This window comes from Acomys minous (assembly GCF_964271855.1).
Source record: "Acomys minous genome assembly, chromosome: 6".
Taxonomy (NCBI): domain Eukaryota; kingdom Metazoa; phylum Chordata; class Mammalia; order Rodentia; family Muridae; genus Acomys; species Acomys minous.
The window spans coordinates 43,414,796-43,436,063 of NC_140487.1; the positions used below are offsets into that span (position 1 = coordinate 43,414,796).

Here is a 21,268-nt window from a genome sequence, read left to right on the forward strand (position 1 = left end):
GAACTCTCTTTGTAGACCAGGCCGGCCTCAAACTCACAGTGATCTGCCTGCCTCTGCTTCCTGAGTGCTGGGATTAAAGGCACGTGCCAACACACCCAGCTAGAAATAAATCTAAAACTGTTTGGTTGGTTGTTGGGTTTTTTTTGTTTTTGTTTTCCAGGACAGGATTTCTTTGTGTAACAGTCCTGGCTGTCCTGGACATGCTTTTGTAGATCAGGGTGGCCTCTAACTCACAGGGATCTGCCTCCCGAACATTGAGATTAAAGGCGTGCACCACCGCACCACCAAAGCCTGGTATAGTTTGCTTGTTACTTATTAGTGCACGCCTTTAATCCCAGCACTTGGGAGGCAGAGACAGGTAAACCACTGTGAGTTCAAGGCCAGCCTGGTCTACACAGCAAGTGCAGGACAGCCCAAGGCTAAATAGAGAAACCCTGTCTTGAAAAAACAAACAAACAAACAAACAAACAACCCAGCTTATTTTTATTTTATGTACATTGATGTTTTGCCTGCATGTATGTCTGTGTGAGGTGTCAGATCCCTGGAACTGGAGTTATGGAGTTGGAAGCTGCCATTTAGGTGCTGGGAATTGAACCCAGGTCCTCTGGAAGAGCAGACAGTGCTCTTAACCACTGAGCCATCTCTTGAGGCCCCCCACCCCCCACCCCCGGCAAAAAGTTTGATTCTTTTCTGTTTTTTAATACTTTGTTTTTATTTTCTGTGCACTGGTGTTTTACCTGTATGTGTGTTTGTATAAGGATGGCCAACCCCCTTGGAGCTGGATGTATAGACAGTTGTGAGCTGCTATGTAGGTGCTAAGAATTGAACCTGGGTTCTCTGGAAGAACAGCCAGTGCTGAGTCATCTCTGAGTTAACTCTCCAGTTCCTGTCTCTTTAAAACCTGCTTCCTGCCCTTCCTGCTAGCCTACCCGTGTAACCTGTTTTCCTATTCCTGGATTGTTGGAATTGCAGTTGTGTGTCATTGTGTCCAACTTTGATGTTATATCTTTTGGGGATAGTTACTTCAAATAACTGTAATGGTTAACCATAACTTATATTGTAAGGCTTGCTTTTCTTTTCTTTTTTAATATGTATTTATTTATTATGTATACAGTGTTTTGATTGCATGTACCTCCGCATGCCAGAAGAGGGCACCAGATCTTATTATAGATGGTTGTGAGCCACTATGTGGTTGCTGGGAATTGAACTCAGGACCTTTGGAAGAACAAATAGTGCTTTTAACCACTGAGCCATCTCTCCAGCCCCCAAGGCTTACTTTTCTAGATAAGAGCTTTGGGCATTGTTATTTTACTCATTTGTTTGTTTATTATTTGGTTTTTTGAGGCATGATCTCTCTAGTCCTGGCATGGGATCTTGTTATTTCTGTGTAGCCCTGCCTGTCCTGGAACTGGCTCTGTGTACCAGGCGGACTTCTAACTCCTAGGTCTGCCTGCCTCTGTCACCACCCTAGGTCTTGTTATTTCAACAATTCATTCTTGCCTTTACTAGATGTCTGGGAGCCTGTGGTTTGTCTGGTACTGTTGTGCTTGCTGGAGATAAGACAGTGAACAAGACAGTTAAAGAACCTGCTCTGCAGTGCTCGCTTGTAGGTAACAGCCGAGGACTCTAATGCTATTGAAAGCAGTTAAGACAGTAGAGTCATGGCTGTTCACCAAGGAGGCTGAGACAGATGGGCACAGATGGTAGCGTCCTGAGAGAAGGCCAGAGTGGGTGACAATGAAGGCCTAAAGGTTACTGCTGTGCAAACTGAAGGAAGAACATTCCTAGTAAAGAGACATAATAGAAGAAACTAATTTCTAGCCTTATCCTTATCACTGGTGACATTTTTTGGATAGAACTTTCATCTGTGAGGACTGTCTTCACAGCAGCATTTCTTCCCTCCACTTAGACCAATCACCAGTTGTACAGGTAAAATTGCCCTCAGTTGAGATTCAAATGCTGTACCAGGAAAGGTATACATGTTGGTGTTTTCCACTATTTGAGGAAGTTCTGTAGTGTGTCTGGCATTCTTTTTGGTTTTTCAAGACAGGGCTTCTCTTGTAGTCCTGGCTTTCCTGGACTCACAAAGATCCACCTGCCTCTGCCTCCCAAGTCCTGAGATTAAAGGCGTACGCCAACATGCCCAGTCTGGGTCTGGCATTCTTGGCTTCTTACGTCCTTTTCTCTGTGTCTTTTTGTTTGTTTGTTTGTTTTATCTATGGTGGGATTGTAAAATGGCGGTAGCCATCTTGCAAAACATTGTTGTAGAAATGTTAATTCCATTCCTAGGTTTGTATTCAAGAAATGCAAGCCTATATCCTTCAAAAAATGGTGGACATAAGTGTTTATAGCATGGTTGTTCATAATAGCCCACAGCGGAAACAGGGCAATTGCCTACCAGTTGATGAACAGATAAACAGAATAGTGTGTGTGTGTGTGTGTGTGTGTGTGTGTGTGTGTGTGTGTGTATTATGAAATATGATTTGGCCATAAAAAGGAACGATGCTAAAGAGTGTATGAACACTGAAAGCACCATGCCAAGTGAAAAGAGCCAGAGAGAAGACTACAGATTGAGCGATCTATTGTATGAGGTACATAGGCTAGGAAATATGTATTTCCATTTCCACTGAGAAATGTATATGCACTGAGAAGTGGCTTGGAGGTTTGGGCAAGGAATGAGGGGTGATTGCTAAAATTGGTAAGGGGTCTCTTGGGGAATGATGAAATGCTCTGAAATAAATTGGTGGTGATATACCAAGAGATGGTGGCATATCCCTTTAATCACAGCACTTAGGAGGCAGTGGCAGGCAAATCTGAATTTAAGGCCAGCCTGATCTACAGAGTTTTAGAATAGCCAGGGCTACACAGAGAAACCCTTATCTTACAAAACAAAACAAACACGATGGTGGTAATTCTCAGCACATTAGAAACATGCTTAGTGATGGGATTGGAGAGATGGCTCAGTGTTAAAGAATGCATATTCCTTGTACTCACATTGGACACTTGTAACCATAGCTCCAGAGGATATAATGCTTCTGGCCTCCAAAGATCCCTGCATTCCCCTGTACATATCCATACACAGGCACAGACATGTAATTAAAAAAAAGCCAAAAACAAAGATGCTGGATGTAGTGACACATGGCCTTTTATCCCAACTCTTGGGAGGCAAAAGCAGGAGGATCTTTGTGAGTCTGAGGACAGCCAGGGCTATAGAGAGATACCCTATGTACAAACAAAGAACCATTAAAACATTGTTTAAGAGTGGTGCACTTAAAAGAATGAATTTTATGGTTTCTGGATCATATAGCTAATTACCCAAAAAAACCTTTGCTAAATGTCACTTTTACTGATTCTAACTAATTGTTCCTTCTTTCTTTCTTCCATTATTCAGGAAGAAAGGCGAAGATTGAAAAATGCAGTAATAATCCAGTCATTTATTCGAGGCTATAGAGACAGAAAACAACAAGTAAGTTTGTTCTTGAATGAGAGGTGGAGTCGTGCGTGGTGGTGCACACCTTTAATCCCAGCGCCCAGGAACACCGAGGCAGGCAGATCATTGTGAGTTTGAGGCCAGGACAGCCAACTGTAGTGGAATTTTAATTAAGAATATGGCTGCTCTGACAAGAGATCACATCCAAAGACCTATGCAAGCAGATCTAAGTTCAAGGCCAGCCTGGAATAGAGCAAGTTTCAGGTAAAAAAAAAAAAAAAAGCTTAGGTCCAGGCATGGTGGTACATGCCTTTAATCCTAAACAATGAAGGTCAAGTTAGTTTGAAGAAGGAAGCACCCATGTTTGTAAGTGATTTTTGAGTGGCAGAAAAAGTGATGAATCAGAGAAAGATTTGACAAACTAGGATATGCCCAACTTTCACAAGGAGAGGAAAGGGAAACTACTTAAAGAGGCAGATGGGGGGTGGGAATGGGAGAGAGGGAGAAAAGAGGAGAGGTAGTTTTACTGGGAGAGTTTTACAGAGACAGGTTGCAGAAAGAAAACTCAGGTGAAGATCAAATGAACCGGAGAATGAGAAGCCAGAAGATTAGAAAAGAATTCTGGAGTTAAGTTTGAGGCCAAGCAGAGCAATTCAGAGGCTGAGAGAAAAACCAGATAGAATAAGTCAGCTGCGAGAGGAGTTAGAGCCAGAACAACTGAGTTGAACCAGTCAGCCCAGAGCTCAGTAATAACAAGAAAAGGTGAGCTTATTAAGGAGTAAGTCCAAGAGGATGAATGCATTCTAGGCCTAGGTTAGATTGTATGGAGGCTAGAAGCTTCCAGGACTAGGTTTAGGTTAGCAGACAGGCAGTAAGCCTCTGAGACAAAAATTAAAACAGGCAGATAAAAGTTCCTTTTACAGCCAAGGCTACGCAGAGAAACCCTGTCTTGAAAAAATAAAAAACAAAACAAAAACCCCTGAGACGTGGCTCCTAGATAAAGGCACTTGTGACTAAGCTTGTTATCCTGAGTTAAGTCTCCATGACTCACATGGTAGAAGGAGACAATCAGCTCCTCCAGTGTCCACATAACATGTCATAAGAATAGTAAACCAGCATTGGGGAGGCAGAGACATGCAGATCTCTGTGAATTCAAGGCTAGTCTGGTATATATAGTGAGTTTCATGACAGCCAGGGCTATGTAGAGAGACCCAGTCTCAAAAACAACAAAACAAGGAGGAAGAGGAAAGAAAAATAAAAGAAGACTTATTTCAAAGGTGGAGGAGAAGAAACTGAGAGGGAATTAGAACTTATTTTAGATATAATATTATTTTATATAAATAGCACTATCTTATGAATTTCACATGCCTGCTTTATAAAACCTGGTGTTAAAAGTAGTATTTTTTCCTAATAAATAATCGTTTTTCTTTTCTTTCTTTCTTTCTTTCTTTCTTTCTTTTTTTTTTTTTTTTGGTTTTTTTGGTTTTTCAAGACAGGGTTTCTCTGTGTAGCCAATAATTATTTTTATTTCTTTCTTTCTTTCTTTCTTTTTAAAATATTTTATTTATTTATTTTATGCATGAGTGCTCCATTTGTATGTACACCTGCAGGCCAGAAGAGGGCATTAGATCACATATAGATGGTTGTGAGCCACCATGTGGTTGCTGGGAATTGAACTCAGGACTTCTGGAAGAACAGCCGGTACTTTTAACCTCTGAGCCACCTCTCCAGCCCATAATTGTTTTTTTTAATGATTTATGAATAGGTAAGTTTTAAGGAAATTTTAAATAAGACAACTAGTAATTACACAGAAGAAAGGAGTGACTGGTTCTTTTTTGGTTTTTCCAGACAGGGTCTCTCTGTGTAGCCTTGGCTGTTCTGGACTCTCTTTGTAGACCAGGCTGGCCTCAAACTCATATATCCGCCTGCCTCTGCCTCCCGAGTGCTGGGATTAAAGGTGTGCGCCACCATGCCAGGCCATGTGGCTGGTTCTGATATTAGACATTTTGGATATTTGTGGCATCTTAAATTAGGGTTTTTTGTTACTGGCTTGTTTTTTAATCTTTAACTAGTGAACCAGTAACTAATTCTTAGTTTTTGGTCATCATACCTGTAAAACACTCAGTGCTTATCCACCATGACAACTATGGATAGGTGAGTTTTTAGAAAACTATGGAACAGTATGTTGACAAATGGTTTCCTCTGATTCTAGTACTCCATCCAAAGAAGTGCATTTGACCAGTGTGCTGACTTAGCTCAACCTGGTGGCACCTTCTCCCTTGCTGATGGCTCCAACCTTACCCTCTTGGTAAGGCAGCTTTTGTTCTTTTACAAACAGAGTGAAGACTCCAAACGTTTGGTGAGTATAAACACATTTTCACTTAGTTTTATTTACCCATTTTCCATCTACTTGGAGTGGGGGGAGCAGTGGAAGTAGATCAGTAAGGCAGATAACCCTTTCCAGAGAGTAAGCATTTGTGAGTTTTTTAAACCAGCTGTAACAGGTGATCTCTGTGTTGATGTGTTTTACTTTTAAAAGTCAATGTACATTTTTAATTGATTTCTTTATTATTCAGCTTTTAAGTGTTATATGGGTATAATGTTATAAGGCACACTCTGTCAGTGTGCCCACTTTCTTTTATTTATTTAAGTAGTTTATTCAGATCACATCTTATTTGTTATCCCCTCACTTATTATTTCCATCCCCGCCCACCCTCTTTCATCCTATCCGCCTCCCCTAGGTCTGTGACAGAAAGGGACCTTGTCCCCCACTATAAGAGCACAGCCTACCAGGTGTCTTCCTGGTAGCCTGCTTATTCTTCCTCTGAGTGTCACCAGGTCTCCCCACCAAGGAGAAGTGGTCTAATAGGTGCTCCAGAGCTCACCTCTGAGTCAGCCCACTTTCTTTTGTACATCAAACTTTTTGTCTTTGTCCAGTTGTTGTGAGGTACACCCTCAGTATTGATTATGTGCACACATTTTTACTATCTATCTTTAAATATAGGCTCTCTTTTAAAACATTGTAACTCATTTCTTTAAAATATCTTAGGCTTTTGTTACTGCTAATGAGGGATAGGAGCATTGTGTTAGTGAACTGTGGTTTTTGTTTTTGTTTTAAACTGTGTTCTTATAAAGTAGAATTTGTAGTTAGGTGTGGTGGCTCATACCTCTAATCCCAACATTTGGGCCATGGAAACAGAAGGATCAGGGTCTTGAGGCTAGCCTGGACCACAACAACAGCAAAAAAAAAAAAAAGAGGAGGAGGAGAAGGGAGGAAAACCCCTTATGCTCCATGTGCCCTAGGAAATATTATGAGATTTACATATAATTGTTAGGTTAGACATTTTTGTTTGTCTGTAAGAACTGTGTGCTAAACAGAGTTCCTACATGGAGCAAGCACAATGCAAAAGATTGCTTTACGACAAATCTAGAGCTTGCCTCTAGACCTACCTCTGTTGTCTGAACTTGATCTAGGCTGGGCCTTGAAAGAATGTTGTATAACTGAAACTGATCAAGAAAGGAACAACGGGCTGGAGAGATGGCGTAGTGCTTGAGCGCACTGGATGCTCTCCAGAGAACCCAGATTCAATTCCCAACATCCACATGTTGACTCAAAAATGTCTGTAACCCTGGTCCCAGGAGATCCAAGGGCGGAGGTCACCCATCTCGTGCATAGATACACATGTAGACAGAAGCCCCATACACACCAGGCGTGGTGGTGCACGCCTTTAATCCTAGCGCTTGGGAGGTGGAGGTCAGCCTCTGTGAGTTTGAGGCTAGCCAGGTCTATAGCATGGGGCCAGGGCTAGGAGAAAAACCCTGTCTTGAAAAACTGTTTAAAAAAAATAAGGTGGGGGGGCATGCACTTTAAATAAATAAAATTTTAAAAATGTCTTTTTTAAACATATATTTGTATTATTGCACATAAATAAAACAAACTACATATAGCAGGAAGAACCACGAAACAATCAGGAATTTTGTGTGTGTGTGTTAGTGTACATTCACAGTGATTTGACTGTATTTGGCAAACTTGAAGTAAACATCTTTCCTATTTTGTTGAGTCTAAAATTCTGAATGAAAATAATCTATCATATCTCATCTCTATTAACTTAAAACATCTATCTAGATCTAAAAACATCTAATAAATACTTTTTTAAAAAGAGGGAGAGAGAAGTACAGCAATAATTAATCTACCCACTGTCTAGCCTTTGCTTCTGTGCAGCTCTCTGGACTCCTGAAGTCCCAGAAGCACAATAGCAGGCCATCTAACGTTCTCTCTGAGTAGACTGGCCTTGACCTTAGGGCTCTCTATTCCTGCGCATGGAAAGATTGCCAAGGAGCATAAAACAGGTAGGTGTTGGGAGTCTCTCCAGAGCACCTCAGTGTAGGAGAGCTCTTCTGGGATCTAGGTCTAAAGAGGCATGTGTAGACCTGTTTCAGAAGCTTGCAGTGAAATGGAGGCACAGGTAAAGTAAAAAGTTCATGTGCAGATTGTGAAATCCGAAATAGAGAAAAATGTTGTGAAACACAGTTCACATAAGAAAAGTGAGTTTAGGGCTGGAAGAGATGGCTCAGAGGTTAAGAGCACTGCCTGCTCTTCCAAAGGTTCTGAGTTCAATTCCCAGCAACCACATGGTGGCTCACAACCATCTGTAATGAGATCTGGTGCCCTCTTCTGGCCTGCAGGCATACATGCAGGCAGAGCACTGTAAAGAGTGAGTGAATAAAAGAAAGAAAAAGAAAGGAAAGGAAAGAAAGAAAAGTGAGTGTGTCAGGTGGTGGTGGTGCATGCCTTTAATCCTAGCACTCAGGAGGCAAAGGCAATTGGATCTCTGTGTTCGAGGCCAGGACAGCCAGGACTACACAGAAACCCTCTTTCAAGAAAAAAAAAGAAAGAAAAAAGAAAAGTGAGTTTAAGTCACATGTGATGGTGAAAGCCTATGATCTCAGCACCAGGGATTGTGGTAAGTTCCAACTAACTGAGCTACAAGTGAGCCCTGTTCTGAAATAAGTAAGGAAGATTAGAAGAGATTGTGAATATTTTCAATTTGCTAACAAATATGCAAGAAGAGTTTTCCTGTGGCAAAAGTCACCTAATTAGTTCCCCAGTTCCCACTTGGAAACAAGCAGATTGCCATTTTGTATATTTTTAGTGATAATAAATGCAGAGTTAAATGTTTATGTCTACCCTTGTCTCTCTCTCTCTCTCTCTCTCTCTCTCTCTCTCTCTCTCTCTCTCTCTCTCTCTCTCTCTCTCTCACACACACACACACACACACACACACACACACACACACACACACACACCTGTCTTATCTGTCATCAGTTTATTTGGTTTTTCGAGACAGGGTTTCTCTGCTTAGTCCTGGCTGTCCCTAGAATTAATGCTCTGCTTCCTGAGTGCTGGGATTAAAGGTGTGTGCCACCATGCCCGGCTCTTGGTTGACTCTTAAGAAATGTTAGAACTGTCTGGGGCTCTGGAGATAGAGCTTTATGGTAGGTAGAGTGTTCACCCCATGTGTGAGGCCATCTGGTCTGATAAAATATGAAGAATAACGTGGGAGGAAAGAGTTTATTTCAATTACACTTCTATATCACAGTTTATCATTAAAGGCAGTTAGGTCAGGCACTCAACCAGGGCAGAAACCTGGAGGCAGAAGCTGGGGTAGAGGCCCCGAAGGGATGCTGCTAATTGGTTTACTCTTTGTGGTTTGCTCAGCCTGCTTTCTTATTGAACCCAGGAGCACCAGCCCAGGGTGACCCCCAGTTTGTCTAGCTCCTGTCTACAGTAGAGGCAAGGGTAGTTCTTGTCCAATGGCTGGACACATATGAAGCTCATCTTCTTCAAAGTCGAAAGGGGGTGTTGCTAGGAGCTTACATGTCTCACTGTCAAAATTCTCAAATTAATGAAATGTCTTTAAATGTCATATTCTGTAGATCTCTGAGGTTTTGAAGACTGTCTCTAGTATATCTGAATTACTTGTTTCTAGCTATATACTGAGTGATTAATGAGAGACTGGGTTGCATTAAAATTAATAAAGATTCTATCCAAATAAGAGAAATTTCCAAAGCCAGGTGTGGTGGTGCATACCTTTAACCCAACACTCAGGGAGGCAGGGCAGGTAGATCTCTGTGAGTTCAAGGCCAGCTTGGTCTACAAAGCAAGTCCAGGATAACCAAGGTTACACAGAGAAACCTTCTCAAAAAAAAAAGAGAGAGAAGTTTCCAAATGAAAGTCACAACTCAAGAGATGCAGAAAGACAGCAATGCAGATGGTGCAGAAAGCAGAAACCTCTACATGGGGACAGCTTAGCAAACCAGCCGAAGAGGGACAGATAGTTCATCAGACTGGCAGGCTAAAAAACCTTGATGCTGAAATAAATTCGTGCTAAAGGACAGATGATGTGGACAGCAATTATGAAGGACTATCCCAAGAATGGATTTTCATAAGGACATTTGGACTGTTAAGTGTATGTGATTGATAATTGTTTTTATTGTAAAAGTTGAACTCTGTACAAATTGTAGCTTAAACAGAAACAGCAAAGATGCAGAGAAATCTTAATTTAGAACATGGCTGCTTTGGCAAGAGATCACATCCAAAGACTTTCTAAGTCTGTATGATCTGGCTGGAATATAAGCATACCTTTAATCTGGGAGGCAGAGGCAAGCAGATCTGAGTTCAAGGACAGCCTGGTATAGAACAAGTTTCAGGTAAAGAAAAGCTTAGGTCAAGACATGGTGGTGCATGCCTTTAATCCCAAACAAGGAAGGTAAAGATAGTCTGTAGAAGGAAGCAACCATGTTTGGAATGTGGTGTCTAATTGAGTAATAGTAAAATTAAGTAAATAGTAAAGGATCAGAGAAAGATTTGCCAGACTAGGACACGCCCAAGTCTCAGGAGAAGTGAGAGGAAAGGGAAGCTACTTAAGAGGCAATTGGGGGGGGGGGGAAGAGAGGAGGGGAGGAGAGAGAAAGGAGGCAGTTTTACAGGGCGAGTTTTACAGAGACAGGTTGAATGAGAGAACAAACTAGACCCAAGCTTGTGAAGACATAAGGAGCCAGAAGATTAGAGCAGATTGCTCAAGTTAGTTTGAGACCAAGCAAAGCAATTCAGGGGCCGAGAGAAAAGCCAGATTGTGTAAGTCAGCAGAGAGAGGAGTTTGAGCTACAACAGCTGAGTTGAACCAGCCAGCTATGAGCTCAGAAGGAGCAAGCACTAAGTCTCAGAGGCTGAAAATTTTCTCCTAGTCCTAGGTTAGATTGTATGGAGGCTGGAAGCTAGGCCTAGGTTAGCAGACACAGGCAGTAAGTATCCAAGACAACAATTACCTCAGGAGAGTAAATACTTTTACAATTTCCTATTATTTTCAGTGTTTTAAAAATATACTAAGGAAATGTTCATATCTAGGAGAAACTTCTTAAACATAATAGTCAAAGAAAAGCTCATTTGACACATAATCGCCTACATTTCAGAGTAACCTACTTTCACGAGGTAGAAGTAGGTCTTATGATGTGAAAACAATATAAATCTATCTTACAAAAATATAGTTGAGAAAATAGAAGAGAGTCCTTGTTAGATATTGACAGACTCTAACATTCTACTTTACCAAATTTCCAGACCAGTAATAGTGTCTAAAAAGAGTGGATATGTCTGACCAGCCCAGTTATGTGATTGCCCTTGGATTAAGGGCCATGTGATTGGTTGCCTTCCTATGGCAATTATGTGGGATAAATTTCCCTTTAGTAAATCTGTGTGTGTGAATAATATTAAAACAACAACAGACCTTTAAGTAAGGTATTGAGTTAGGGAAAGGAAACAGAAAGAAAGGATGTTGAGACTCTGCAAGCCTGCACACAGGGAGGGCAAAGAGTTCATGCAGCTTCAGGTTAGTCCTGGATTTCCCATGTATTCTTCTGGTGCAATCCTTCCTTTTGTATAGGAATTCCTGTTGTTTCAAGTAGAATAAGCTTTATGTATTCTTTGTTTAGAGACTAATGTAGTAATTTAATTTAACAATGGTATGCTAAGGGTATCCTGACATAGAGCCAGGTGTGGTGGCACACACCTGTTATCTCAGCACTCAGGAGGCAGAGGCAGGTGGATCCCTGCGAAGTCAAGGCCAGCCTGGTCTACAGAGCGAGTCCAGGACAGCCAAGGCTACACAGAGAAACTCTGTCTTGGGGGGGGGGGGGCGGAGAGAAAAGAAGAATATACTGACTTAGAGACCTTATTATTAAGTTTTGATTAGATTTAAGTGTGGAAATATGCAAAGACATTTTTAGTATTACCTAAATAAGTAAGCATATGTTTATGGGTTAAATATTGTATTTTTATGTTTTACTCTTACAGATATGGATGTATCAGAACTTAATTAAACACAGCTCTCTGTTTGTCAAACAATTGGATGGATCAGAGAGACTTACATGTTTATTTCAACTAAAGAGGTTGATGAGCCTCTGTTGCAGGTAACTTTTATCATAGTTGGAAACTTAGAGATTGTGTCAGGTGTCTTTAGGGTTTAAGAGCTTTGGAAAGCAGCTTTATTTTATTGTTTTGGTTTTTCTGATTTTTAAAAAAAAAATGTGTGTGTGTGTGTGTGTGTGTGTGTGTGTGTGTGTGTGTGTGTGTGTGTGTGTATTTTGCTGTCTATATGTCTGCACACCAAAGATATACACAGAAGAGGGCAGAGGCCAGAAAAGAATGTAAGCTCCCTTGGAACTAGACTTACAGAGCTGAGCCACTCTGTGTGTTCCTACTGCACCCCAGGTCTCTGGAAGAGCAGCCAGTGCCCTTAACCAGTGAGCCATCCCTCTATAGCCTGTGGTTTTCTGGTTTATTATTTATTTATTTTTGAGATAGCATCTAGTTTTTCAGCCCAGGCTGGCATTGAATCCAAAGCCATCTTTCTTGCCTTGACCTTTCAAGTACTGTAGTAAAATGTAGTTGCTTACTGTAGCTGACAGTTGTCTGCTTTTCTTCCTGAATGAAACCGTTGCTTTCTATAGCTTGTTTGGTGCTTGGTGGGAGCAGTGACACTGCTCTCAGGCATTTGCTTTCAGTAGCCTGTTTGGAGCTGTCTCAGTTATTTATTTTTCCCTCAGCAGCACTGATTATGGAGGGCAGGAACATTTACAGAGAGAAGTAGATGGGAACAGATTGAGGGTAGTAGTTGGAAAAAAAAGTTATACCTGACCTTATGAGGAGTTAGCCTTGATGGTACAAAAGGAAGAATTGCTGAGTTGAGGAGAAAGAATAAGATGTAGCTCCTGGGCTATGACATGTGGCCTTGGAAAGGTGAAAAGACAATTTCTCCATACTGTCAAGAGGAGGCAAACAGTGGGGACTGGAGAGATGGCTCAGTGGTTAAGAGCACTGTTTGCTCTTCCAGAGGTCTTGAGTTCAATTCCCAGCAACCACATGGTGGCTCACAACCATCTACAGTGAGATCTGATGCCCTCTTCTGGCATGCAGGTGTACATGCAGACAGCATTCACATACATTTTAAAATTTTTGATTAGTTTAAAAAAAAAAAAAGAGGCAGTGAGAAAATGGGCAACAGAAGCGAGCCCATTCTTGAAAACAAAACCTCTGAATTAGACCAGCAAACACTTGAAGAGACTGTATTAGTTAGAGAAGCAGAGATCTATGTTGTGGTAATAACATACTCATGGATTCTTCCTACCAAGGGCTATGATGTGGTGTGATGGGGACTCCCTCTCACAGTCTCTGTGGGAATCGGGTGACTTCATGGTCAAAAAGAAAGGTCTTTTGACTTTTCCAAAGGTGCTGCTGAGGGAAATATAATTAGGATCTAGTAGTTGAGTACATAGAAAATACCCCAAAGAGGTGAAGCTTGGTATGCACTGGGGATTGCCCTTGAGTGCTCGCTCCTACCAGCCTCCTCCCTTTGAGGCACGACTTCCCAACTCTAGATGTAACATTTTCACATGGGAGACCTGAGTTCAGAAGATTGAGATTTGCAGGCGTGTTATATGATGATCCTAAGAGGGACAGTGAACAGGACCAGTACACTGAGAACACTGAACAGCTTCTTCCATGTAAAAAGGCAAGAAGTAAACCTTCTCCGCAGCCATAGAGACAATTGGTAGAGTGAGACATGGTAGGAAGATTGACTAAAGACACCCAAGAACAGCTTCCTTTTTAAGGCTGTGCATGTCTTTTAAGTATTTGGTGTAGAACAATGTATAATGGTGCCTCTATCAAGCCAGTTCTAAGAATGGACATTGAGGAGCTGGAGAGGTGGCTTGGTGGTTAAGGGTGCTTGCTGCCTTTGCAGAGGCCAGGAATTCAGTTCCCAGTGCACAACTACCTGTAACTACAGCTCCAAGGGATCCGACACTCTGGCTTCTCACTGGCACCTGCACTTATGTGCACATACAGACACATACATGTTTAAATTTCGTTTTAAAGGAATAGACCTTATTTCTGTTTTTGGTTTGCTTTTTGAGACTAGGTCTCCATATATAGCCCCAACTAACCTGGAAAATCTATCTGTCTCAGCCTCTGCCTCCTGAATGCTAGGATTAAAAGCTTGTGCCACCACACCTGCACACCTGGCTGTAATCCACTTTAAAATCCATTTAAAATTTAAAATGCAAAAATCTAACAATTACAGTTAGGACTCCTTTTGCCTATAGTCCTCTTAGCAAGAGGGGAGGCTTCCGTCAAAATAATACATGACCAAAAAGAGAATGCTGTAGTCTGTACTTCTGGGCACCTGCAGGCCTAGACAGTCCTGATGTCACCATTGCAGATGTGCAGGCAATTTTCCCAGAAAGCCTTATAAAACAAAACAAAACATCTAAAACCAAAATACCGTAGCTCTCCCTCTCCTAGCAACTGTTAAATAACAGTGTCTATGGCAAGCTTCTCTTGCAACAACTCATGGATTATGATTGTTCTCTCACTGTTTGCGATCTTTGGTTGTCCTTTGCTGTCTCTCCCTCTGAGACTGTGTACTTTTCATGTCTACCCATTAGAAGGATAATGTTGATACGTAATAAAAGACTCAGAAGAAGGCTGGGTGGTGGTGGCACATGCCTTTAATCCCAGCACTTGGGAGGCAGAGACAGGCGGATCACTGTGAGTTTGAGGCCAGCCTGATCTACAAAGCGAGTCTAGGACAGCCAAGGCTACACAGAGAAACCCTGTCTGGAAAAAACAGCAACAACAAATCATAATAAAGGACTCAGAAAGTCTGAACATTGTTACTTGAGCCCTGCCTTTTTTAAAAAGAGACTCTGGCAGTGGTACAGTGGCTCGCATGTTCATCACAGGAACTGGAGGAGCCAGGGAAACTGGCAACCCTGGCTTTCTAGTAAGTGTGTGAATTTGTTTTTACAGATTGCTGCAAAACTGTAGTGATGACAGTTTGAATGTTGCACTTCCAATGCGAATGCTTGAGGTGTTTTCATCTGAGAATACATACTTGACTGTTTTACAAGATTCTAACTATGTGGTGTCAGTAATTGAACAAATTTTGCACTACATGGTTCAAAATGGTAAGTGCGGGGGGCAGACCTGTGGGAGGTGGACATCATTGTAGAGGTATGCCCAGGCTTGTGTGCTGTTGAGGAATGCTCCTGCTCTGAGTAAAAAGCACTGTGCTCTTCAGAACAGGAGTTGTGTGTGCCTCCTGGGAGAGTGATAGCAGCCACGGAGTCTAGCATTGGTCTGAGCCTCTGAGAATGCAAAAAGCCTTTCCACTGTCTGAACTTAATTATTCTTTATTTAGAAAAAATAAACAAGTTCATCTGGTTAATCATAAAAGGAGTTGGTTTTCTTGAAAGCCATCAGTTACTGTTAAAAAGTACAAATAACTTGTTTGTTTTGTTGAAGTACAAGCCTGTAATGATTAACTCCCCGATACAGATTAAAATTACAAAAATCAAGGTCTTATTTATTTTGACTGTTTGTAGGTGTAAAAATCCAAACTGGACTTGTTAAAAATTTCAAAATACTGATAAAATGAAGACCCACAGTGAAATTATGGAGTTTGATCTTCTAGAAAATAGACTCATGGTGGCAGTGAGCTTGAGTGAATGTGTGTGTTGTATATATCCAGCTGAGGTTAAGCATTTGATGAGAATTTCTCTTTTCCTGTTTTCTAAAACTGTTAGGAAGATAACCATGAGCTGTGCTTTCTTTGAAATGTTTCCAAAAATAAAATATGACTGAAAATCTTCCACCAAAATTGCTGCTTCTGTTGTGTGCAGTGGCATGGCTGTTTTTCAGTTGTTTTAATGAATTCTTTGTGACGTTACTCTTCTGTACGTTTTAGTTTTGTACTTAGTGTATACTTTGTACAGTTTAGTACAGAACTTTGCACTCTAGACATACTTGTGGTTACTGTTTTATATACACAAAATTTACTGTTTTCTTAAAAACTAGTCTGTCTTCTCAGTTTTATAATAAAACTTACTTCCCTCCCCAAGACAGTGTCTACCAGACAGAATTGGAGTGGTTCTGAACTCTAATGCTCTTTTTCGGGTTTAATTTTTTTAGACAGAGTCACCCTGTCTGGCCTTAAGACTCCTGCCTCTGCTTGCAAAAGCTTGGATGAAAGACAAGCCCCCTGCCTAGCCGCAACACACTGATAAAAGAGCACTGGATCATTTGACAGTGATAGCTCAGATACAAGGCTTTGTAGGCTTGTTGTCAAAAAGTACTCTTAAGTTGGGATGGAGAAATGGCTCGGGGATTAAAAGCACTTGCTGTTCTTGCAGAGTGTCTGGGTTCAATCCTAGCACCCACCTACATGGCAGCCTTACAACAATCTGGAACTTCAGTCCCAGCAAATCCGATGCCATCTTCTGAACTCTATGCACCAACCATGCATATGGTACACATACATAGATGTTGTCAATACATATAAAATAACCACAAATGTCAAATGAAAAAAAAAATTTTTTTTTTTACAAAAAGGGGTAAATATTTCTAAAAGAAACTTAAGAAAAGCAGCAAAAGTTGTGTGTATAAACCTACCTCTAAGTCACTGAGTTCAGGTTGTGGGTTTTAAGTACACTGTTTCCTCTAAAAGGAACTTGAAAGCTCCTATAGACAAACAGGTCATAGTCGGGCCAGCAAGGTGAGATAGGCATTCAGTCCATCAGAACAAACTGCCACCAGCAGCCAGGTGGTAGCATGGGAGTCTTGAGGGTAACAGCACTGTAGACTGAAGCATATTAGTGTGTTTGGACCCACGAATTCATTGTAACACCAAGGGTGCCCCTAACATTATTAGTTCCATACTCAAGTGCTTAGGAGAGAGATCAAAAGGTCACAATATGGACCCTACTAGAATCACGGGGTTAGGAATCAAGCCTGTTGATTAAATAAAATTAATAACACCAGATAGTTGGCAAATTGATCACTTAGTAGCTATTTATAATATTAAGAAGTACAGTTAATTCACTTTTAGCTATGATAATGATCCCCTTAAAATATTTACTCTCTATCTTTTCATGGTATACTGAAGTAATTATGTCTTTGATTTGTTTCTAAATGAGTGGGTAACAGTGGGTCAAAGCTGGCATTGTACATTGTTGATTTAACTAACCAGTGGACATGGGAGCCTATGAGCCATTCATGTCTTAGCAAAACGAGTGTCGCTGGATGTGGTGGCTCATTCTTGTTACCATAGCACTTGGGAAGCTGAGGAAGGAGGATTGCTGTGAATTTGATGCCAGACTGAACTATAAATTGAGACCTTCTTCCTCCTCTTTCTACCCATGTAGCTTTAAAAATTGATGGTTAGCAGTTGAAATGGCTCAGTGAATAAAGGTACTTTCTGCCCAAAACTTGATGATCTGAATACAATTCCTAGGTTCAATAAGGTGGAAGAATAGACTCCTCCATGTTGCCCTCTGAACCTCCCCAAAATGAGTGTATTTAAATTTTTTAAAGTATTTCTCCATTGTAATAAAACAGGTACTTAATATAAATGTGTTGTCTCCTTTCTTTTAGGATATTATAGATCTCTCTACTTGTTGATTAATAGCAAGCTTCCATCAAGTATTGAATATTCTGATTTGTCTCGAGTTCCTATAGCAAAAATTTTGCTGGAGAATGTCCTAAAACCATTGCACTTTACATACAGCTCCTGTCCTGAAGGTGCAAGGTGGGTAAGCAGAGACTGGGCAGTCACTTTTTTAGTAGTATGTCATGATTGACAGAATGCAGTGCACTTTTCTTTCTTGCTTATGCCTAGCATAATAAATTTGTAATTCTGGTCATCTGATTTATTTCCTATTCTTTAGTACCCATCATGAGGGGAGGGATTGTCTTAATAGAAAAGCTATAAGATCAAATTCTAGTCTCCACTGGATGATTAGTTTTATCAATATATAGTATAGATTATTTGCTTAGACATTTGGGGAAATGATTTGAATTCATGATTTGATGGGTAGGATGTTTTGATTCTTTTGAAATCCCTTTTTCTTTCAGGCATCAAGTTTTCTCAGCCTTCACAGAGGAGTTTCTTGCAGCACCTTTTACCGATCAAATTTTTCATTTCGTCATTCCGGCATTAGCAGATGCACAAACTGTGTTCCCTTATGAGCCCTTTCTGAATGCATTATTGTTACTAGAGAGTCAAAGTTCAAAACGGAGTATTGGAGTGCCATGGCTCTTCTATTTTGTTTTAACTGTTGGCGAGAATTATTTGGGTATGAAATATAAGATGAATCTTTCCTAACTCCTATATAGGTAGCTGAGCAGATAAGTCAGAAGACTGCGGTGACATTTTAGCATCAATTTCACAAATTGTTAGAAATCTTAAAAATCCAGGTTGTTTTCCTATAACCAGGATGCAAGATGTGGTCTTTTTCCTCAACCGTCAGCGCTTTAGTTCTTACATAGGCTACTTGGAGAAAGGGACAGATTCCATAAGTTGGCTCAGTCCCATGAAACTGCCTATACTTCAGACCCTGTTGCACAAAATGGGTTGCCACCTGTGCTTCTGACCAAGCAATAAAAATTGTGATTTCTACAACCCCTTTCTTCAACTAATAGTTTACTAGAGTCTAAGGAACTTGTTGACTATTATATTGTGAAGGTTACAGCTGATAGCCAGCGGGGGTGATATACTAGTCAAGGTCTGTGGGGAGGGTTTAGGACTTGAACACTTAAGTGCAAGGACTCAGAACCTTGTTCTGTTTTCAGTAACCCTGACCACTACTCCATAGAAGCTGGAGTTCAGCTTAAAATTAAAACTCTAGCCTGCTCATCACTTTAACTGTCTAGGTAGTAGCCCCACCTTTGTTTGTTGAAGCCTTTAGTATTGCCTAGCAAGGACTCCAGAAGGTATTTGCAGGAGTGACTAGAGATCCTGCTGGTGCTCTGGTCTTAGGTTTCTAGAGACAAAGATAAAATATATTGTATAGTGTGCAGCAGTTTGAATATAATTAAAGTAGTAAGGCCCATAAAGAAGGACCTCTGGATAAAGTGATGCCCATCTGTCTGAAGTAACTCATGTGCTGATTGTCTTTGAAAGGAGCACTCTCTGAAGATGGCCTGCTGGTTTATCTGCGAGTGCTACAGACCTTCCTCTCTCAGCTACCTGCTTCACCCACTGGTACAGGCTGCCCTGATTCCACCAGTGACTCTGAGGACGATAATGAGGAGACTGACCAGCCCACCGGCCCCGTAAGCTGTCACACCAGAAGTAGCTAGCTTCTCAGCCTTAGCTTTACAGCCAGGGATGCAGCTCTGTTAAGCTAGACCCTTTTATACCCATATTTCTCAATCTAATCCCAATCTCAAAATCAGTTGAGTGGCTCAGATTTCCAACAAAAGTAAGAAGTAAATGCTGTGCTTGCAGCGCAAGTAGCTTCCTCAGCATTATTTATTGCATGACCACCATCAGCTCCCTCAGAGAGGCTGAGGAAGTAACATTGTATTGTTTACAGTCTGTTTTCCTATCTATGCTAAGATGTGGGTATAGACATTATTGCAGGAAGCGCTTCCTCCCTGTGGGTAGAAGCTACAACTTGCTAACAGACACATTTATAAATTTCCTGCCTGACTACTCTTTAATACTTGTAACTTGGGATTTGTTTAATACTTGTAACTTTGAGATAACACAGTACTATACTCCACTTTAGGTCTTCCTTTCCCCCATAGCACACAATAGCTTTAGGGGATCTCTTACACAGTTTTATGCTTTGATTCCTCTTCTTTCTCCTGGAGATTATTATTTCTTCTGTTATACATTTAGGTTGAGAACTAATTGCTCAGTTATAAATAAACCAAGAGCCACTCATTTCTGGACCAGATCTTTTAGCCTGCTTCATTTTCTTTTTTAAACAATTTTTTGCTTTATTTTGTTTTGAGATTTTATTTTTCTTTTATCTACATGGATTGTTTTGACTGCATGTTTGTCTGTGTTCCATGTGTATTCAGTGCCATAAGAGATTAGAAGAGGATATTCCATCCCTTGGGGACTGGAGTTACAGATATTTGTGAACCACCATGTGGATGCTGGGAATCGAACCCAGGTCCTCTGAAAGAGCAGCCTGTGCTCTTAACAACTGAGTTCTCTCTTCAGCCACCCTTTTCAGATTTTTTAATGACAGGATCTCATTGTGAAGCTCTAGTTCACCTAGAACTCACTATATAGCCCAGGCTGACCTTGCTCTTACAGACATCCTCATGTCTCTGCCTCCTAAGTGTTGGGATGACAGGTAGGGGCAAGGCTCATGGTCTCACTGTGTAGCCTTGGTTGTCTCCAAACCTCAGAAATCTTCCTGACTCTGCTTCTCTTGAGTGCTGGGATTAAAGGTATATACTATCATAAGCATGCTGAAGCTAGATTTTGTTTTCTGTTTGAGACAGGGTTTCTCTGTGTAGCTTTAGCTGTCCTGGACTTGCTTTGTAGGCCAGGCTGGCCTTGAACTCACAGAGATCCAAAAAGAAGGTTTTAAAATGTATTCATTTGTTTATTTGTTTTGTAGGGTTAGGGATTAACTTTATGGCTCCGAGTATGCTTGGTAAGTGCTCTTCCTCTGAGCTACATCCCTAGCCAACCTGACTCCTTTTTAACTCTAAAGAATATAAATATAGGGCTGGAGAGATGTCTCAGAAGTTAAGAGCATTGGCTGCTCTTCCAGAGGTCTTGAGTTCAATTCCTAGCAGCCACATGGTAGCTCATAACCATCTATAATGAGACCTGCTGCCCTCTTCTGGTGGGCAGGCACACGTGTAGGCAGGACATTGTGAATACATCTTTAAAAAAAAAAAAAAAAAGAATTTAAATATAGAGCTGGAGAGATGGTTTAGTGGTTAAGAGCGCTGGCTGCTCTTCAGAGGTCCTGAGTTCAATTTTCAGCAACCACATGGTGGCTCACAACCATCTGTAATGAGATATGATGCCTTCTTCTGGCGTGCAGGTGTACATGCAGACAGAGCGCTCATACATAAAAAGAATTTAAAAAAAAAAAAAAAGAATTTAAGTGTATTTTGTTACCTCTTAAAAATTACATGCCTGGGCTGGAGAGATGGCTCAGAGGTTAAGAGCACTGTCTGCTTTTCCAGATTTCCTGAGTTTAATTCCCAGCAACCACATGGTGGCTCACAACCATTTATACTGGGATCTGATGTCCTCTATACATAATCTTAAAAAAAAAAAAAAGAAAAAAGAAAAGAAAAGAATTACATGGCCAGATGGCGGTGGCCCACACCTTTAATCCCAGCACAAGGGAGGCAGAGGTAGGTGGATCTCTGATGTAGAGGCCAGCCTGGTCTACAGAGTGAGTTTCAGGACAGCAGAGCTACATAGAGAAACCCTGTATTGGGTGTGGGGAACTGGGGGAAGAAGT

At 41.0% G+C, this 21,268-nt stretch overlaps 1 protein-coding gene across 1 annotated transcript in view; it reads left to right on the top strand.

The window, feature by feature from the left end:
- UBE3C (ubiquitin protein ligase E3C) overlaps positions 1-21,268 on the top strand; it is a 100,595-nt gene that overhangs the window by 19,069 nt on the left and 60,258 nt on the right. Inside the window, exons 3-9 of the mRNA XM_084786954.1 lie at positions 3,392-3,466; positions 5,643-5,789; positions 11,781-11,896; positions 14,796-14,953; positions 17,418-17,571; positions 17,898-18,118; positions 18,946-19,097. Coding sequence (XP_084643080.1) covers positions 3,392-3,466; positions 5,643-5,789; positions 11,781-11,896; positions 14,796-14,953; positions 17,418-17,571; positions 17,898-18,118; positions 18,946-19,097 — 1,023 coding nt within the window. The remainder of the gene's footprint in view (positions 1-3,391; positions 3,467-5,642; positions 5,790-11,780; positions 11,897-14,795; positions 14,954-17,417; positions 17,572-17,897; positions 18,119-18,945; positions 19,098-21,268) is intronic.